Source organism: Dipodomys ordii, unplaced genomic scaffold (genome assembly GCF_000151885.1).
Source record: "Dipodomys ordii isolate 6190 unplaced genomic scaffold, Dord_2.0 Scaffold11, whole genome shotgun sequence".
In the NCBI taxonomy this organism is placed as follows: domain Eukaryota; kingdom Metazoa; phylum Chordata; class Mammalia; order Rodentia; family Heteromyidae; genus Dipodomys; species Dipodomys ordii.
The window spans coordinates 9,211,069-9,231,934 of record NW_012267227.1 but is presented as its reverse complement, the minus strand read 5'-3'; the positions used below and the strand labels follow the sequence as shown (position 1 = coordinate 9,231,934).

The following is a 20,866-nucleotide window of genomic DNA, read 5'->3' as shown; positions in this document are numbered from 1 at the left end:
CTTTCCATTTCCTAACAAATGGGGCAATGTCATTCTTTCTGATGGAGGCATAGAATTCCATTGTGTATATATACCACATTTTCTTGATCCATTCATTTACTGAGGGGCATCTGGGTTGGTTCCATATCTTAGCTATGGTAAATAAGGCTGCAATAAATATAGTTGTGCTGGTAGCTTTAGCTACTAGTGGTCTTGTTTGTGACCCTTTGGGTAAATGCCCAAAAGTGGGATTGCTGGGTTATAGGGGAACTCTATGTGGAGTCTTTTGAGGAACCTCCATACTGCTTTCCAAAGTGGTTGAACAAGTTTACACTCACACCAACAATGTTGTAAGGTTCCCTTCTGTCCACATCCCCTCCAGCATCTGTTGTTATTAGAGTTCATGATATAGCCATTCTAACTGGGGTGAGGTGGTATCTCAATGTTGTTTTGATTTGCATTTCTTTCATGGCTAGAGAGGTTGAGCATTTCTTCATGTGTCTATTGTCCATCCTCTTTCCTCTTCAGAGAAGTTTCTCTTTACATCTTTAGCCCACTTATTTATTGGGAAGATGTTTCTTTGAGGATTTGTTGTTGGGAGATTTAATTTTTTTAGTTCCAGGTACATTTTAGATATGAGACCCTTGTCCGTTGTATGGCTAGTGAAGAAATGAACCCCAAGATAAGTATTCAAATGTTTTTTTTCTTTCATGTAATGGTTTCTAACATATTTATCAGATGATTTCTTTGTTGCTTTGTATGTCCCTCCCCCACAGTATAATCCCTGATTTCACTGTATTTGATGTTAGTATAATTTGTGGAGGGGAAGGGAAAAACAAATTGTTTAAATAGGGATACAGGTGAACCCATTGCAACAATGAGATGTACAAATGGTTATGTCAAAAATGAACTTTACAACTTTGGTGGGGGTGGGGAGGATCGGGTAAGGGGGGAAAGGGGGGTTTGGGAAGGGCTGGGAAGGGGAAACAAAGGAGGAGGCAACAATGTTTGATAAGAAATGTACTCGTTATCTTGCCCATGTAATTGTAACCCCTCTGTACGGTGTTTTCACAATAAAAAATTTTTTTAATGCTTTAGCAAAAATAGTCATAGAAGTCATATGCTTTCTACTTATATAACTAAGTATATATACATATATATTAATATATACATATATTCTTATTTACTTATATACTTTTTTTTTTGGTCCGGTTGTGGGGCCTGAACTCTGGGCCTGGGCACTGTGCTCTACAACTTGAGCCACAGCGCCACTTCCGGCTTTTTTCTTTTTGCTTATGTGGTGCTGAGGAATTGAACCCAGGGCCTCATGCATGCAAGGCAAGCACTCTACTACTGAGCCACCTTCCCACCCATGGAAAGAATTGTATATGTTGTGTACAGGAGTTATGTGTAAGACATTCAAGATTATTATTGTACCTTGTTAACCTCAAAATGGGTTTGGATCATATCAAGCCACATTCTGCTTTCCAGAGGTGAAAGTTAAAGAATTTAGACAGTGTAATAAATTGAAGACTTACAAAATTTCAGTTTACCACATAAACTTGTGGGCAGGATGGAGGACTTGCAGACAGTTCATACAGCAGGTGGATAATGCAGAATTTTACAGTGATGATGTTTGTAAGCAGACAGCTGTTGCATTCTATGCATTTATTACTATTGTGACTTGGAGCAAAATATTAGGTGCAATAGATTATACACACATGCACAGACACACATATCTCTTTATATATCTACAATACAAAAATACCAGATAAGGTGGATAATTTCCACAATAATTCCCAAGATTGTGCATTGTGGTATACAGAAGAAGAAACTTGGATTCCAGGACCAAATAAAGAATGATGGAAGTAAAGCCAAAAGCAAAGAATGATTAGAAATTCAAGGCTCGCCAGAGTTTACCCTATGGGATGCCATTCGTTGAAGAAAGGAAATCTGACTTTAGTAGCTTTCTGACTGCTATTTAACAGTTCTTACCACAGTTGTTTTTCTCTGATCCTCCTACTTGACAGTGACAAATAACTAAGTCATCCCATGTAACCTTCTTTCTCTTGCATGTCACCTTCCTCGTGAGCAGAGTAAGAAACAGGATGTCCCTCGGGAAGATCAAGGACCAACCACCAAGAATTTGGATTTTTGGCCACAGCTGATAACACTGATGATCACCATCATTGATGAAGATAAAACTGCCTATACACCTGTCTTGAATCAGTAAGTATACTCTTTTTGAAAAGTCTTTGGAAAATCGTTCTAGTTTATTTAACAAAAGTTGCAAAAAAATATGGCAAGTGAAGCTGTGGCTCAAAGTGGTAGAGCACTAGCCTTGAGCTCAAGGTCAGCATGCAGGCCTTGAGTTCAAGCCCCACAATTGACCAATAATAATACTAACAATACATGTTAACAATACACGTTCTAAGCACAGACTATAATTGCAAGGATAAACTTTTTACCAAATTAAGCCACAGATAGCATTATTTTTCTGCTTATATCAGTAAATATCAGTTCAGAGCACTGAGGATTTTCAGTTGGAACCACATAGAATATAATTATTTGAACATGGAGACAAATGTTGGCCAAGATCTCATCTTCTATTTAATATGAAAAGTTTCATCTTTCTTCTTTTTCCTTTTACAGTTCTCCCATTGTTTCAAAAATAAAAATATACTCTTCCAAACAAACAAAACAGGTCAAAATGCCAGTATTAAAAATATTCCATTCTATATTATTAAAAAGCCACAATGGGCTTCAGTTTTCTGCATGTAGATAGCCTTTTGCCAGCACAATTTGTTGAGGAAGCTGTCTTTCTTCCAACCTGTGTTTTTGGCTCCCTTATCATATATTAGGTGGCTATATGTTTGTGGGCTTATTTCTGGGTCTTCTATTCCATTAGTCCTCAGACCTATTTTTGTGCCAGTACCAAGCTGTTTTTATTACTATGGCTTTGTAATAGAGCTTGAAGTTTGGTACTGATATTCCTCCAGGAATGTTCTTCCTGTTTAGAATTGCTTTTGCTATTCTGGATCTTTTATTATTCCAGATGAATATTTTAAATTAATGTCTCTATTTCTTTGAAGAAAGTTGTTGGGATTTTGATGGATATTGCATTGAATTTGTATATTTCTCTGGGCAGAATTACCATGACCATTTTTACGAAGTTAATTCTTCCCGACTATGAACATGGAATGTTTTGCCTTCCTTAGGTCTGCTTCAATTTCTTTTTTCAGAGTTTTAAATTTTTCACAGTAGAGGTCCTTTATATCTTTGGTTAACTTCATTCCTAAGTATTTTATTTTTTGAAGCTATTCTACAAATGGAGTTACTGCCTGATTTCAGCATCACTCTTCTCATGGTTGACATACAGGAAAGCTACTGACTTTCATGGGTTGATTTTATAACCTGCTACTTTGCCATTGTTTCAAATCAACTTGAGCAGCTTGGGTGAGGAATCTATAGGGTTCTTTAAGTACAAGATCATGTCATCCACAAAGAAGGATAACTTTACTAATTATTTCCCTATTTCAATCACCTTTATAGATTTGGCCAAAAAAATCCCCATGTTTTGAATATTGGATATATTAAAGTTAATGTATTGGGGGGTGCCAGTAATAGGGTTTGAACAAGGCCCTTGAGGGCCTTATACTCTTGCCTGGCTTTTTTTCACTCAGGGCTCATTCTACCATTTGGACTACACCTTCACTTCTGGCTTTTTGCTCATTAATTAAAGATAAGAGTTTCACAGACATTTCTGCCCGAACTACAGCCATCAAATCTTACCCTCTTGTGTAGCTAAGATTACAGGTGTGAACCACCAGTGCTCAGTTACAAAGTTAATGTGCTATTTAAAAGGGCAAGTCCACTTTTGCAAGTTACCACCTGTAATTTATGCAATTTATGTAATTTATGTTATTTTAAATAAAGTAAAAGGACTAGATTCATGGCTGCTCTAGAAGAGTCTTTAAAACTACCATTTTCTCCAAAATGGCATTAGCTATGAGACCTTGGGCAGATTAGCTAGTTTCCTTAGGTCTCTGTTTTCTCCTATATAAAATACAGATGTATTCCTAGGTGATTTTCTAAACGCAACTCTACTTTAATGTTGCACATACTGGAAATAAAGGCAAAGTACCAGCTTGGCAAACCAGATACTCATACGTATAGTTAATGAACTGTATTTCTCAACATACTGAGGAGCATTGATCTTCAGGCCAACATTGCTAATAAATCTGAAACTAGGTTATGATAACTTGCACCACAATGATTCCCAAATGCTAAGTGGAGGATGTTGAAGTTAGGTAAAAACCAATAGACAAAAAGTCTGAAATGTGTTATAACAAAAATGTTAAACAGTGTGTAGCCACTGGCACCCTTAGGAGAAAAGGATGAAAGAAATTTATCTTAGAATTCACTGCTTTGAAAAATTGCTTTTTAAGCCATTGAGAATCGCAAAAATGATCATTTTTCTCTGTGAGTGAGCTATAGGGCATGACAAAATACAGTCACATTTAATAATTCTATAGGATCTAAGTGCATTTCTGATCTCATATGTATATCCTCAATTTTCATTTAATTTCCTCTTCCCATCAAATGAACCTCCTTATACTTCTCTGAACCACTTTAATAATTTTCAATATGAGGAATACATAAATAGTCATCAAAGATAAAGCAAAAAGCAATCTTAAATATGGAAAATAGCATTCATGATGAAATGCAGAACTACTAACAGGATTTTTTTTAATTTGAGGACACAGAAAAATTGAACATGTTTTGAACTCTAGCTATAAGAATCAAGTTTCAGTTGCTGCTGTGGCATGCCGTGACACATAACCATTGCTTATTCATTTGTAATAATGAGCCTACTTTTCTTTCAAGACTTACTTTGCATATCAAAATGATGCCTCACACTTAATGGATTCTAATTTTCTATGTTACGAGTAATGAATTGGAAGGATCAAATTTGACAGTGGTGGATTGTGTTTTCCTTATTTCACTAAGAGATTTGCAAGATAATAAATAGGTTTATTAAACTGTTGTGTCTCATAGGACTTGAAGTTTAAAACATTTATGCTTTGTATTAATTGTTGCAAATTAAAAATAGAAAACAGCCTCATAATGGTAGCATAGATCTGTTGTTTCATTAAACCTTGTATTTCTAAATTATAGATTAAGGCTTTGACTGAATTGAAAATGAAGAAGTGGACTTTATTTTTATCATCTATCTATCTGTCTGTCTATCATTTATTTATTGCTAGGGTCTCTATATGTTGCCCAGGCAGACTTCAAACTCTTGACAGTATTGGGGTTTGAACTCAAGGCCTTGAGCTTACTAGGCTGGCTCTCAACCATTTGACCCATGCTTCCAGCCCTTAATCTCTAACTCTGATCCCTTTGCTTCAGCCTACCCAATGTTAGAATAATAGCTGAGTGCCACCACACACTTCAGAGATAAACTTTACATTCAATGATTCCAGATTAGAAAAAGTGTCAAATTATAGTAGGAATGATTAAAATATACGTATATTTAAACTTAAATTATTAAACTTAAATATATTTAAATGTAAATGTATATATAAGTATTTATTTAAATACCTATATACTTAAATATATTTATATACACACATACAATGTATATATAAATGGAAAATGAACAACTAATGTGTCATATTTATGAAGATTTGTGTTGACTTTTAAGCATATGTAGTAATTTCTAGGAGGTGGGGTTGTAGAAACAGTTCTGGAAAGTTAAAACCTCTTTCAGTCCTGTGTCTATCACAGTTTGGAATTTATTTCTAATTAGCACATGAATTGTTAGTGTATCTGTTGGGATTTCTGAAGTGTGAGATCAGTGCACTCTTCTGAGCACATAAAAATTTTCCTTTGTAATCAAGTTTATTGCTGTTAACATCTTTTGTTGTTGTTGTTTTGTCTGGAGACTGGAAAACCAGCAAATACCAATATAAACTTCCATTCTGGGTTATTTTTTCATTAGAAATCCATAGAATCTGAATAATACATCCTGTTTGTAGTTGGAATTGCAGAATCACCAACAGCACCCATCAACTGAGTGCTCACTATGTGCTAATGACAGTGTAACATATTTATGTGTAAAATATCATTGAATCTTCACCACAGCCCTAGAAAAACTCCCAAGTTACACAATTATCATCATCCCCATTTGACAGAAGGGGTAATTGAGTTTTAAAGACACAACTAATTGTTCTACTGAGTCAATTAGTTCAGTAGCAGAGGGGAAATCCAATCTCCATCTTTTGAATTGCACAGAGGTTTAGTCCTAGGATGATACTTCTGGGGATTATGCAGAGGAAATCGGTGTCAAATTGTGGGAAGGAAGCCCAACTAGCAAATGGGTAGATGATACATACTTTGTAGCTGGCCCCTCTACAAAATGCCAAAAAATTCAAGTGAGGAGTATGTTGAAAGAAGACAGCCCTGCTTTTAAGTCATGTCTTGATACTTAGCAGTGTAGATGAAGCGTATAAATTCTGGCGACTAAGTGACACCATGTATTTTACAAATCTATGATAGCAATTTGGACACAGTGCAAAACCCACGAGAATGGGAGTGCAATGACTTCATTGGTTCTTAAAAACTAGAAGCTTAGGATGTAACAGTACTTACTTAGTACTTAAAGAAACCAACCAACTCATGGGGAAAATGGGGTGGCTCATCTCACAAGCACTGATTTATTTTCTCCATTTATCTGCTGTATTTTATCCATATTAGTGAGTTCTTTTTCTCAGAAAGGAATAAAGAATTATTTGGGGAACTATTACACAAATATCATAGATAATAGCCTGATTTCTAGAATTACTTGAGCCATGAGGACAGGAAACAGACATGATTGTATAATCATAATGAATGGGGGATTTTTTTTTGATAGTAAAGAAACCGTAGATGAAAAAGTACAGAGAAAGGAAAATAGGTTTCCAAAGAACTTCTTTTAAGTTGGAGGACTTAACAAGGGTCCTACAACAAAAGATAAGAGAAAAGCAGAGAAATTAATTCAGAGTATGTGACACAGGAGCATTCATAAGGAAATAAAGAGGTGATTAAACCTGGGTGGCTTTGTGCCAGATTTGGTGAAGAGTCAACAGCCATGGAGAAGTGTAGGAGAGCAACTGAATGGTGGGTGAGCTAGAAAAACAGTACAGTCTGCCCTCTCATATTCCCCTTGGTGTCCCTGTCTCCCAGAGAAATGGATGCTGCATCTCTTGGACTCCTAACTCTCACATGAGGATCTTATGGCCTGCATCAAAGGAAAATCTGAAAGTCTCTCTTTTAGTGTCATTATTCAAAATTCCATCTATTTAAATAGTTATCTCTCCTTCTCTATACCTGCTCTCTTTCTCTTTCTCCTTCCTTTCCCCACCCCCATGCTAGAACTCAGAGCCTCACATTCTTGCTTGGCTTTTTCTATTCAGGGCTGGCAATCTATGGCCATCTACCACTGGAGTCATGTCATATCTTCTAGCTTTTTGCTGCTTAAGTAGAGACAAAAAGAGTTTTGGAATTTTCTGCCTGTATTGACTTTGAACTTTGTCCTCAGATCTCAGCCTCTGAGTAGCTAGGGTGATAGGCCATGAACCACCTGTACTTGGATGGAATTAGATTTTAGAGGGAGGTAGTACCTAGGCTGTGTTTTAAAGGGGAAAAGTAGCTGTGATTACACTGAAACTGAAGAAGAAAACAAAGAAAAGGGGGAAAATGGTCCAATATATGGAACATTAGACATATCAAGAAATCATAAGTCATCTGGGTGGCTGGATGGATAAGCTAAGTGTTGTGGAAAGAGAATGGACAATTTTAGAGTTAGATGGTCAACAGCTTGGATCAGGATAGGATATGTAGGCTGAAGAGCTGAATCTTTCATAAGCTAATTAACATGTCAGAAGCAATTGGTAGTTTTAAGGTAGTTATAAAAAGTAAATACAAGCAATGTGTTGAGAGAAGAAGATATGGAAGAAAAGCTAAAATCCAGCAGGGCAGTATAATTCTTGAGGCAAGTGAGAATAAAAATCTGGATAGCAGCCAGGCTCTGGTGGCTCACACCTATAGTCCAAGCTACTCAAAAGGCTGAGATCTAAGGATCACAGTTCAAAGCCAGCCAGGGCAGGAAAGTTCATGAGACTGGAAAACTGGAAGTGACTCTGTGGCTCTAGTGGTAGAACACTAGCCTTGAGCTGAAGAGCTGAGGAACAGCACCTATGCCCAGAGTTCAAGACCCACGACTGACCCAAAATAAAAAATTTGGATAGGGATGTGACAGTGGGAAGAAATGGGCAAATCCCTGAGGCATGCCAAATGAAGAATCTATCAGAGAGTAAAAAGAAAGAGATGCTGTGGATTATGGTAATGTTTAATATTAAAATACAGCAACCATCTAGCTTTACAATATTACAATTTTGAGTAAAACCTATGCATACATGTGCCTGTTTGACTCTAATTCCTTCTATTCCTCACCAAGATATAACAATGTCCATTGCTAAAGGCTAGCACTTTACCACTTGAGCCACAGCACCAACTGGTTTTATTAATTTTATCCTTGCAAAGTTCTTTATGTTTTTATGGCCTATGGATATCTCTCTTAGAAAAGTATATTAGATGTGGGCAAATGGCCCTACCCTTGAGACAGCTTTGAAGGCAAAGATTGAGAGTCAAATTCTAAAGGCCAAATACCACATGTTATTGCTTATTTGTGGAAACTAGAGCTAAGATGATGATTGATGATGCTGATGGTGGTGAAGCAATAGGAGAAGGGAGCAGAAAAAGAGGACAAAGGAAGAGAGGCAAAGGGGACAAGAATGTAAAAATGTAAAGATACTGAGTGACAAAGTACAATGAATCAAAGTATATAGGTGTTGTAGCTTACACTTGTAATCATATCTAGTCCAGAGCTTGGGGTCTGAGGATCACAGTTTGAAGCCAACCCAGGCTGGAAAGTCCATGAGATTCTTTTTTTATTATTATTATTTTCCATGAGATTCTTATGTTCAATTATCTACCAAAAATTCTGGAAGTGGAGCTGTGGCTCAAGTGTTAGAGCACTAGCCCTGAGCACAAAAGTTTAGGCACAGCCCTCAGGCCCTGAGTTCAAGACCTAGAACAGGCGCGCGCGCGCGCGCGCGCACACACACACACACACACACACACACACACACACACACACAAAATAAGGTAAATGACCCATTGCAACAATGATATGTACAAGACACTATGTTGAAAATGAACTTTACAACTTGCGGGGGGTGGGGGGAAGGAGGGAGAAGTTGGGGAGGTGGGGAGGAAAGAGATGGCAGGGGAAAAACAAAGGAGGAGGTAACAATGCTCAATAGGAAATGTACTCATTACCTTACTGTTACCCCTGTGTATGCTATTTTTGCAACAAAAAAGTATGTAAAAATAAAAAATAAGGTGTATGAAGAAAGCATCAGGAAACTATTTGAAAAGGAAAAGAGGAGGAAGGGAGGAAGTAGAAAGGAACAGTGAACTTATTAAATGCATGTATGGAATTTTCACAATGTAATGCCCTCAAGTCATTAATGTATGCAAATTCAAAGCAAAAATGAAAATAAATTGTTTGCCTAATCTTAGATTTTCATCGGTGAAATAAAACTGAATGCTGCAAATGAATTCAACTATGTTTACTTTTACTTTTTGATTATAATAGTTCTGAGTGTAAACTATTGATAAACATAAGACTTAAATATTGAAGTTTTAAAATGTTGGTTGAAATTATTAAGCCACTGGCAGTAAGAGATTGATGAAAGCCACTTCTCTTTTTGTAGAAGTTAAACTAGAATATTGTTAGCATGTGTGATTGTCTTTTTTATTGATTTCATATTGAGGTCATATTTACCTTAGCTAGTACTTGATCTCCCATAATGTACATAAGATGTATGAATTTTGTGTTTGTGCATGTGAGGTGTGATTCCTTTGTTTTGTGGTATATTATTTTGGTTCATCTGACCTGATGCCGAGATATAGGAAGATAGAGTATGGGTAAAACTAAAGCTCATCATCAGAAGATAGCCATGAGTAGCTCTGGCCACCATTACAATGGTACATCAGTACAAGTAATCTACTTTGCCATCACCCAATGTTGTTTTCAGCATCAATGCTCTTATGTGTAGCATTCTTCTTTCTTTATGAAAATCCATAAACAAAGTTTATAAATAAAAGAATGCAAGCATTATATAATAAGTATTATGGAGTGTGTGTATGTGTGTGTGTGTGTGTGTGTGTGTGTGTGTGTGCAGTGTGTGTAAAGTGGAGAGAACAAAAGATTTTTCTCAGCCATATTCCTCTTTTTGATACACTAATAATTTATGTTTGGTTTTAGGTTTCCTCAAGAACTAAACATGGGAAAAATAAGTGCTGAAATTATGTGGACTCTTTTTGCTCTAGATATGAAATATGCTTTAGAAGGTAAGTAGACATGTCCTTTCTTGTTAGAATACAATGCTTTGCTTCAATTGTGATTTTATATTGTTGGTCTTCAATGTAAGGAATGGACACATTAAAACATGGATTAGTGAAATTAGCTTTGTCCTAATATAAATTTCCAAATGGTAGAAGATAAGCTCTTCAAGTACTTAGAAGTCCTAAAGAAGTACATATGTGTTTCATTTAAGAGGCCTTGGTCACAGGTGTATTAATACACATACACACACACATACACAAATATGTACATCTTGGTCAGGTATATTTCACTTGTATACTGATGAAGGAAATCTTTATGGAAGTTCACTTTACCAAAGTAGAATATGATGGAGAGGAAGGTTAAGATATGGCCAAAGATTACACCAAGGATCTTCCAGCAGAAACTCCACTCTCAGAAAGTTCATATACATTTTTCTAATTTGGGGAGGGGAAGGGAAATAATAAAATGCTGAAACAAGGATACAGGATGACCCATTGTAAAAATGAGATTTACAGGACACTGTGTAGAAAATGAACTTTACAACTTGGGGGGCAGGAGGAAGTTGGGGAGGTAGGGATAGAAGGGATGGTAAGGGAAAAAAAAGGAGGAGGTAACAATGCTCGATAGGAAATGTACTCGTTACCTTACTGATGTAACTGTAACTCCTCTGTACACTATTTTTACAAGAAAAAAAGAAAGTCCAACTCTGACAGGGAAAAGCAAGAACAAATATAAACAATTCTGTAAATACTCTTTAATCATCCTCTGCTGCGTTTCAAGGAAGAGAGATAACTGTAAACCAGGCTCCTCTGCTTGAATTCACAACCTAATTAAAAAAAATTCTTTGTGCTTTTTTAGCAACTATGTGTTGAGTCCTAGGAAGCTAGCGTTGGAACTGTGACCTGCTTCCTACTTCCCTTTGCACAGTCTTCTTGTATCTCCTGTCTTATCTTTCCTGAGTCCCAATGTACTCCCTCTCTTTATATCCTTGAAGTATGCTTTATTCACCCTGACTCTAGTCATTCATTGAGTCACATGGAAAAAAAAAACATGTCATCTGCCATCTTGCCCTGAGATCTAATTCTTGAATTCCATTGTCCTCATCTTTAAAGTGAAAGGTGCATATTGGGCCAAAGGTTTGAACGATGGACAGGGTGGCTTGCAATCACATTTCATGGGAATGTAACTCCTTTGGGGACTGTGGTGAGAAAGTATTGACTTCCAGCACACATGTGTCTGCCCAGTGTCCTTATCTTTGCCTACACAGAAATGACCTGAGTATTTTGTTTTATATTAAGTTAAAATAAGTAGTGATTTTAAACAAGTCTAATGTTTACATGAAGAAATATAAAACTGAGAATTTTTTAATGAATGAAACAATGAAAATGGAAATGCAGTCAGCAAAACATCTTTAACTTTGACCAGATGTGTATTGATTACATAATTATGTACTCATTACAGAAAATAACTCAAAATGCTGATATTCATAAGAGGCCTGGAGGCATGAGTCAGTAATAGAGTATTTGCCTAGAAAATGCCAGTACCTGAGTTCCAACTCTAGTACCATTAACAAAAATGCTGATATGGTTATTAACACAAAGTAGATGAAAATGAAGGGGTTAATTAATACTTTATGATTCTTTTTCTTATCCTAGTTGTACAAGTTTTAATTTACTTGACTTTTAAAAATAGGCTTATTGAGAATATACTCTATTTAACATGGAATTTACTTATTTGAATTATTTAATACAATCATTGTTCTTGCCCGTATTTTCAGGAAAGCATAGTTGATATGAGAAGCCCTTTTTTGTTCCAGGGTTATATTTGTTATTCTTGTAATCACCAAATCTTATGTTATCACCCTCTGCCCTTGTTTATTTGAGTCATATTGTAAATGCAACAACCTTACACAAAGAACCTTGAAGATAAGATCAGAATACTTAACTATGCTTCACCTGAGCATGGGTAGTAATACAAACTCTAAGACAATAAAAACAAGATTTCAGAATTTAAGGAATACAGTACAAAATGCTTTATCACCTACAGTACTGTACTATAACAGTATAGTGTTTTGTAATTAATGTATAACCATCTCCAAACATTAGTTTCCTAACCTACAAAATGATAGTAATAGTTCCCAGGTTGGTGTGAGAATCAAATTATATATTAATATACTTTGTAAACTCCAAAATACTATATTAATATATGTTCTGTATTATAGAACATGTATATACTTTATATTATAGTATACTGTATAGTTATATAATACTTGCTAGATTATAAATAACATAGTATATACTGCTTATATTGTCATATATAGTACATAATATGTCATATATATTATATAGTATATATAATATTAATGTACTACAGTTCTTGCACAAGTGGAGCTAGAAATGTCAATGTCCCAAATGTTCTTCTACTGGAATCATTTAAGGTTTTATCTCCTAGCAGAAAGTTTAAAACATCTGGAAATCTACTCACTCTCTTTTCTATTTTCCTTTTGCCATTTCAGTCAATAGTTGACTTCCAGAAACATATCTTTTTATTTTTATTTTTTATTTATTTTATTTTTTATTATGAAAATACTGTACAGAGCGGTTACAATTACATGGGCAAGATAATGAGTACATTTCTTACCAAGCATTGTAGCCTTTTCCTTTGCAGAAACATATCTTTTTAAAAGAAGCTAGGTTAATTATAATCACCAGAGGAAAAAAATAAGGATTAAGAGTATCTCAGAAAATAGAAGGCATATACTAAGAAGCATTCTGCCGGCACTCTTTTGCACATTGGTAGTAGTGCTCTTACTCTGCCTATTTGCCTTATAGAACGTTGTTAAAATTAATTGAGTGTAGAGTAGTGCTTCAAGCTACTGACCTAGAAAGACTGTGTGTTGTTATTATATAATTTGGGCTGCATAATTCGTCTTGTCATTAAAAGCATCTGAGCCTGACTCCAGAGCAGCCTCTGAGGCAGTCAGGTCAATAGAGCAGAGCTGGCTACAATTATGCACGGGTAACTTTGGGATATAGCTTTCTGCTTTACTTCATGGACTCATCTGCTGTGTCAAAGAGAATAAATTCAAAAAACACAACCACTGTTCCAAACAGGGCTTCATCTCTATGAGCCAATTTATTTTGCTTTTTTTTATTGGACATTAATCTTCTTAAGCATTTAATAAGCAGTCGTTCATTTGATCACCATGAAGGTAGAACTTGCTAGATCTTATTGGTTTAATCCAGATAAATTCCAATTTGTTCATATTTGAAAGAAAGCATGATTTTTTATTTTTGAGGAAAGGAGTAGAGGATGGAATGTCTCATTTACATTGAACTGGAGTTGGTTTTGTAAAATCTCTCAAGACTTTATACTGATGATTTATATAGCCTTTTCTCCAAAGGTACAAATATATGTTGCTTTGATTTAGGCCAACATTTGAACTCAGGGTCCGCAACTTTTTTACTCACTTTTTTAATATTTAATGAATGATTTTTGATCGCTCATTAAAATATCAACCTTCAGTTTCCACATTTTCACACCAATGGAAAAAAGTCTTGCCTCAATAATGATGAAAAGAGAAAAAGGATTGAGGCCCTTATAATTAAGAGTTAAAAAGGAATAACTGATACATTTAAGAACAAAAGAAGAAAGAAAAAAATGAAAGAAGACAACTTAAAGATGCAAATTGATATATAATAATTTTCAAAGAACTTTGTGTAAATAAAAGAGAAATGTTGGCCAGGTGCTGGTGGCTCATGCCTGTAATCCTAGCTACTCAGGAGGCTGAGATCTGAGGATCATGGTTCAAAGCCAGCCTGGGTAAGAAAGTCCATGAGACTCTTATCTCCAATAAACCACTAGAAAACCGGAAGTGGTATTGTGGCTCAAGCAGTAGAGCGCTCGCCTTGAGCTGAAGAGCACAGGGACCACGCCCAAGCCCAGAGTTCAAGCCCCATGAGCGACAAAAAAAATTTTAAATTAAAAAATTAAAGAGAAATGTTTCCATAAGTAAATGAACGTAGGAAAAGAATAGACAAAGTCAAGAAGTATTACAGTAAAAGGCAGCATGAAAGCCAATGAGAGAAACATGAAGAGGAAGACACTACCAACTAGTCATAACTGAAGAAATAAATAACTCTTGTAAAAGAATATAAAATTTCCAGCCGGGAGTTGGAGGTTCATGCCTATTATCCTTGCTACTCATGAGGATCTGAAGATTGTGGTTCAAAGCCAGCCCAGACAGGAAAGTCTATGATAGTCTTATCTCCAATTAGCCACCAGAAAAAAGGCTAGAAGTGGAGCTGGACAGAGCACCAGCTTTGAGCACAAAACCTTAGGAACAGAATCGAGGCCCTCATTTCAACCCCCAGGACTGGAAAATAAGAAAAAAAAAAGATATATGGATAACTTGATTGTTTTGTTTCATCTCCTATTATAAACATAAAATACTGTATAGCAATCAATCCATACTACAAGGCATCACTACTTTTTTGGTGTTTGTTTTGAGTCAAAATTCAACTAATGAGATATATTTCCTCTCATATAATGTTTATACCCTTTTTTAGGGCCTTATCAGTTTTAATAAAAGAAAACTCAGGGCATTTGCAAACACTTCATCAGTTTTTTCTTTTCTTGGCCAGTCCTGGGGCTTGAACTCTGGGTCTGGGCACTGTCCCCTAGCTCAAAGCTAGCACTCTACCACTTGAGCCACAGCACTGGCTTTTGCTGTGGTTAATTGGAGATGAGTCTCACAGACTTTTCTTCCCAGGATGGCTTTAAACCATGATCCTCAGACCTCAGCATCCTGAGCAGCTAGGATTACAGAAGTGAGCCTCTGACCCCCAGCTTGCTATATGTCCTTTGTATCATACTTCTGCCTAAGTCAAGTATTATAATGGTAGATAATTAACTTTGCCAGATTTTTTTTTCAGTTGTGGGGCTTGAACTTGGGGCCTGGGCATTGTCCCTAAGAGCTCAAGTCAAGCACTCTACCACTTGAGCCACTTCCAGTTTTCTGGTGGTTTGTTGGAGATAAGAGTCTCATGGACTTTCCTGCCCAGGCTGGCTTTGAACCTCAATCCCCAGATCTCAGCCTCCTGAGTAGCTAGGATTACAGGCATGAGCCACCAATGTTTTTGTTTGTTTGTTTGTTTGCCAGTCCGAGCTTAGACTCAGGGCTTGGACACAAGGCACAGCGCCACTTCAGGCCTTTTTCTGTTTATGTGGTACTGAGGAATTGAACCCAGGGCTTCATGCATGCTAGGCAAGCACTCTACCACTGAGCCACCTTCCCAGCTTTGCCAGATTTTATCAAAGTGGATTTAATTGAAGAGTTGTGTGAAATTTTGCTCAATTATATTTTCCATTACTTTAACTCTTCATCATGCTTTATCTACATGAAAACTAACATGTTTTATTGCTTTTTAGTACGATTATGGTCTTAACAGTGAGATAATAAGATTATGATTTGTTCATGATTATGTTTCAGTCCTTAACTCTGGCCTAGTATGTGGTAGTTACTTGGTAAATGATAGTTGAATAAAAATCTAAAGTGTACTAAACCTATATGGATGTATGTCTCTGTGTAGATTAACTGTAATTCAGAGTGACTTTCATTCAGATTAGAACCAAGGATTTCTCATTGCCTGTAATCTAAATGAAAGTTCCTATAGGTTTTCCAGTTAATTCTGTGTCAAAATACATTGTTTCTGAGCTAATGATGCATGTTGATAATAGGGTGACGGCAAAATAGGGCTATCGCTTCCACATCTAGCACCTTTCATGGGTAAGCAATTTAACTTTAATCCTTAGCCAAAGGCTTTCTGATGACAAACAATCTATTTTACATTAGCAGCAGAGCACCTGGAACATCTGGTCAAACTTTCCTTTTCTGAGATAAAGTCAAATTTTAACTACTGAACAGATTTCATGGGCTGGCTAATGAAATTTAGCTGTCAGGCTCCACAATCCAAAAATCGAATAACATTCCATTATATCCCCTGTGTCATTTAGTGGGAAAACAGGGATCAGGGAGAATAAAGCTGATGAGAATCAAGGGAGACAAATGAGTTTCAGGCCCATCTTCCTTTGCTTGCTCTGATTTGTTCTTCTGTATTTTGCTTACTCTCTCCTTGCTTACTCTCTCCTTCATCTTCATTTCCAAACTTAAATGTTTGAGGTGTCTAGGTTATTGTGGCTTCCAAAAGATCTGATCTCAAAATAAGGATGGAAGCTGGGTACTGGTGGCTCACATCTGTAACCCTAGCTACTCAGGAAGCTGAGATCTGAGGATTGTGGTTTGAAGCCAGCCCAGGCACAAAAAAAGTCCATGAGACTCTTATTTCCACTAAACTACTCAGAAAAATCCAACAGTGAGTCTAGCCTTGGGCATAAAGAGGTTCAAGGACAGCGCTCATGCTTTGAGTTCAAGCCCCAGGACAGGCAAATAAATAAATAAGATAAGGAAAGGCATTACAATTAAAACATGGGAAGGACAGAAATAATAAAAAAAACAGGCAGAAAAAAAAACTGTGAACATAGGTGAAGTACAAGTGGCCTTATGGAAATAGGCATGCAAGTCAATGGAATGGAAACTAGAATTGAAGCTTGTGATCCTCTGCTTTCCCCTCCTCCTTAACATATTTTTTTCCAGAAATTCTAGTGTTTCTTGCTCCCTTTTGATGCCCTGGAGAGGTGAGGTTTATTTTTTTGCTACCCATGAAAGCATTAAAAGGCTGCAAAGTATACAAAGCAGACCAAGAAAGCTTATTTGAAAGTGAAAGGAAAGCAGCCAAAGGAAAATAAGTCTCCCAAGGGAAAGGCTCCATAGAGGAATCCAAAGGAATCCTCCCATATCTCCTTCCTTTGGGCTTTGATTGCTTGATGGCTTGTACATTAGTCACCTTAGCTCTTTCCATTAGTTGATCAGACACCCAGGGCATTATGGGAAAAAGAAGCATTTGAGCAGAAGCCCAAGGCACTATGGGAACAAGAAGCACCATGTTGGGCCATGTGCTGCCCACCACTGTGTTATCCTGTTATCCCTAGCTACCTATTTAACAGTTCCTCCACTTCTTTATTCACCCTGAAGGAAAAATGTCAGTGTTAATTCAATAAACCTAAACTAGGATTTTTTTTTTGACATATTTCTGTTTGCTTCCCTGGGAGTTTTCTTTCCTCCATCCTGCTTTACCAACCAGTTGTAATTAAGTTGAAACTATGTGTTTTCTAATTCTAAAGTAGACTGAGAAGAAAAACCCTATGTGTAATTAATCTAGAAAAATGCTGATTAGAGTATTTGACTTGTAAATAACAGCAAAGGAAAATAGACATCCAGAAGTACCATTACTTATTGTAACCTTTAGCTAACTACCAATTCACCTTGTTATCTATTTTGGAAGAAGGTAATTAAAACATTTTTGACCCAGGTAGTACCCCATACTCCTTTGATAGACATAGTGAATAAGTATGCAATTAACCTACCTTCTCTAGGTCCAACTGAAAAGAAAACCACTAAACAGCAAAAATCTAGACTAAGCTAACTGTTACGAGCAGTATAAGGGAATCCACTTATTAAATACTTGTGGAATATGCTCTGTAATTGAGTTCATGGCTTTAAAAGGAGAGGAAAAAAAACTGCTGGACACTGGTGGCTCATGCCTGTAATCCTAACTACTCAGGAGGCTGAGATCTGAGGATCACAATTGGAAGCCAATCCCAGGCAGAAAATTCTCTAAGAGACTCTTATCTCCAATTAATCACTCAAAAAACAGAAATGGCACTGTGGTTCAAGTGGTGGAACACTAGCACAAATAGGCTCAGGGACAGTGTCCAGGCCCTGAGTTCAAGCTCCACAACCAACCAAATCGAAAACCATACATTATACTATGGCAAATATTTAGTCAGACTCTAATAAATGATTGCCATATTTGAGTAGAGGTCTTAAATATAATATTTACATTTTGAAAACAAGGGAAAATAACTTTAGCTCACTCTCTCTCTTTTTCTCTTTTTTACTTTCTTTTTCTTTCTTTCCTTTTCCTCCTCCTCCTTCAACCAGGACAGGGTTTTAACTTAGGGTATGGGTGGTTTTCCTTAGCTTTTGCACTCAAGGCTGGCACTCTACCACTTGAGCCACAGCTCCACTTCCAGCATTTTGCTTGTTAATTGGAGATAAGCATATTATAGACTTTCCTACCTAGGCTAGCTTTGAACTGTGATCTTCAGATGTCAGCCTGTTGAGGAGCTAGGTTCTTCCCATTTGTGGTAATGATTATCAAGTCTTATTCCACTGAACTTGGAGTAATAAAGATGATTATATTTAGTCTTTCATTTTTCACATTATTTTTAGTTTTAAGCATTTTTGTTAATGCTTGGATGCTAGAACAAACTGGTATCACTTACCAAACTTTTTAGATGAGTTATGGTAAAATGTAAATATTACATTTTCTATTATTACAAATCTTTGTCTGCTTTTCATATTGAATGCTATGTTTCATCCAAGTTTAAACATTTTTAAAAATGTACTAATTACTCCTATTTATTAGGCTATTAAGCTTCCCAATGTTTCATGATATAAATCAATATTAAGGTTTTTTAATAACATTTAAGATGTACAGAGGTAAAGTGACTTGTCAAATCATATTTCCTCTGCTGTTGCTTTTAGAAGAGTTGTTTCAGTGTGTACCAGTTACATAAAACTATTAGCATGAGAATTTAAATCACATTTTCTCTCCACTACATGGAAGAGGGAACCCATGATTTTAATCACTATCCTAAATCCTAGCTCAGGAATTTCACAAAGTAAGATGAGCCAAATGGGTGTTGGAGGTCTTTCATTTGTCTATTCCACTGAGAGGTTCTGCCCTTTGGTAACATATTCAAATAGCTAGTGCAAGTGTGGAAATCATTGTTGTGTAAATTTGAATAGATCTTGCCTACTTAGTGATCAAGTCTTCCCAAAGGAACCTTGGAATATTATAACCTCAGCTATTATAACCATGTTGCAGATTGTCCTTAGAAAAACCTAGACAGAAGATAATATCCAAAGGAGTGTCATTAACATTTTATGGCTCCTGCTGCCCTTGAGAGAGAAGTTAATTTATTAAGTCACTACTCAGGGAGAAATATTGCTATAAGAGTACTGGATTGAGGGTTAATATTTGGTTTTGTTAAATTACATATTCAAGAAAAACAGCACATAAAACCAATTCTATGCAGAATTTTTTAAATAAGTTTTTTATTGTGAAAATACTGTACAAAGGGGTTATAGTTACAAGAGCAAGGCAATGAGTACATTTTTTATCTAGCATTGTTGCCTCCTCCTTTGTTTTTCCTCTACCATCCCGTCCCTCCCACCTCCTCAACAACACCCCCCACACACACACACCCCACACAACCCTACCCTCGCCTAAATTGTAAAGTTTGTTTTTCAACATAGCATCTTGTATATCTCATTCTTGCAATGGGTCAATCTGTATCCCTATTTAAACATTTGTTTTTTCCCTTCCTCTCCACAAATTATACCAACATCAAATACAGTGAAAACAGGAGTTATACTGTGGAGGAAGGACATACAAAGCAACAAAAAAAATCCCTTATAAATATGTTAGAAGCAATAGCAAGGAAGAAAAAACCACTTGTGTCCCTATCTTGGGGTTCATTTCACTTAATATCGTCTGCGTTTTTCTGCTTGTCCCAGAAATATACTAGTTATTGCAAATAAGGAAAACCATGGTACCTATGTTTCTTTGGGCCTGGCTTACTTCATTTAATATGATTTTCTCCAAGTATTTCCATTTCCTAACAAATGGGGCAATGTCATTCTTTCTGATGGAGCCATAGAATTCCATTATATATATTATATCTATATCTATATATCTATATATCACATTTTCTTGGTCCATTTATCTACTGAGGAACATCTTCGTTGGTTCCATATCTTAGCTATGGTAAATAATGCTGCAATAAATATAGTTGTGCTGGTAGCTTTAGTGTGGTCTTGTTTGTGATCATTTGGGTAAATGCCCAAAAGTGGGATTGCTGGGTCATAGAGGAACCTCCATACTACTTTCCAAAGTGGTTGAACAAGTTTATACTCACACCAACAATGCAATAGAGTTCCCTTCTGGCCATCTGTTGTTATTAGAGTTCTTGATTATAGCCATTCTAACTGGGGTGAAGTGGAATCTCAATGTTGTTTTGATTTGCATTTCTTTTATGGCTAGAGGTTGAGCATTTCTTCATATGTCTATTGGCCATTCTTACTTTCTCTTTAGAGAAGTTTCTCTTGAAGTCTTTAGCACACTTATTTATTGGGAAGATGTTTCTTTGAGGATTTGTTGTTGGGGAATTTAATTTTTTGAGTTCTAAGTATATTTTAGATATGAGACCTTTGTCCATTGTATGGCTAGTGAAGATCTCCCAATC

The 20,866-nt window shown here is 36.3% G+C and overlaps 1 protein-coding gene across 1 annotated transcript in view; it reads left to right on the top strand.

Annotated features, from left to right (window-relative positions):
- The window catches only part of Unc13c (unc-13 homolog C (C. elegans)), a 276,186-nt gene that overhangs the window by 164,398 nt on the left and 90,922 nt on the right, over positions 1-20,866 (top strand). The window contains exons 17-18 of the mRNA XM_013010022.1: positions 2,075-2,208; positions 10,355-10,440. Of these exons, the coding sequence (XP_012865476.1) occupies positions 2,075-2,208; positions 10,355-10,440 (220 nt within the window). The remainder of the gene's footprint in view (positions 1-2,074; positions 2,209-10,354; positions 10,441-20,866) is intronic.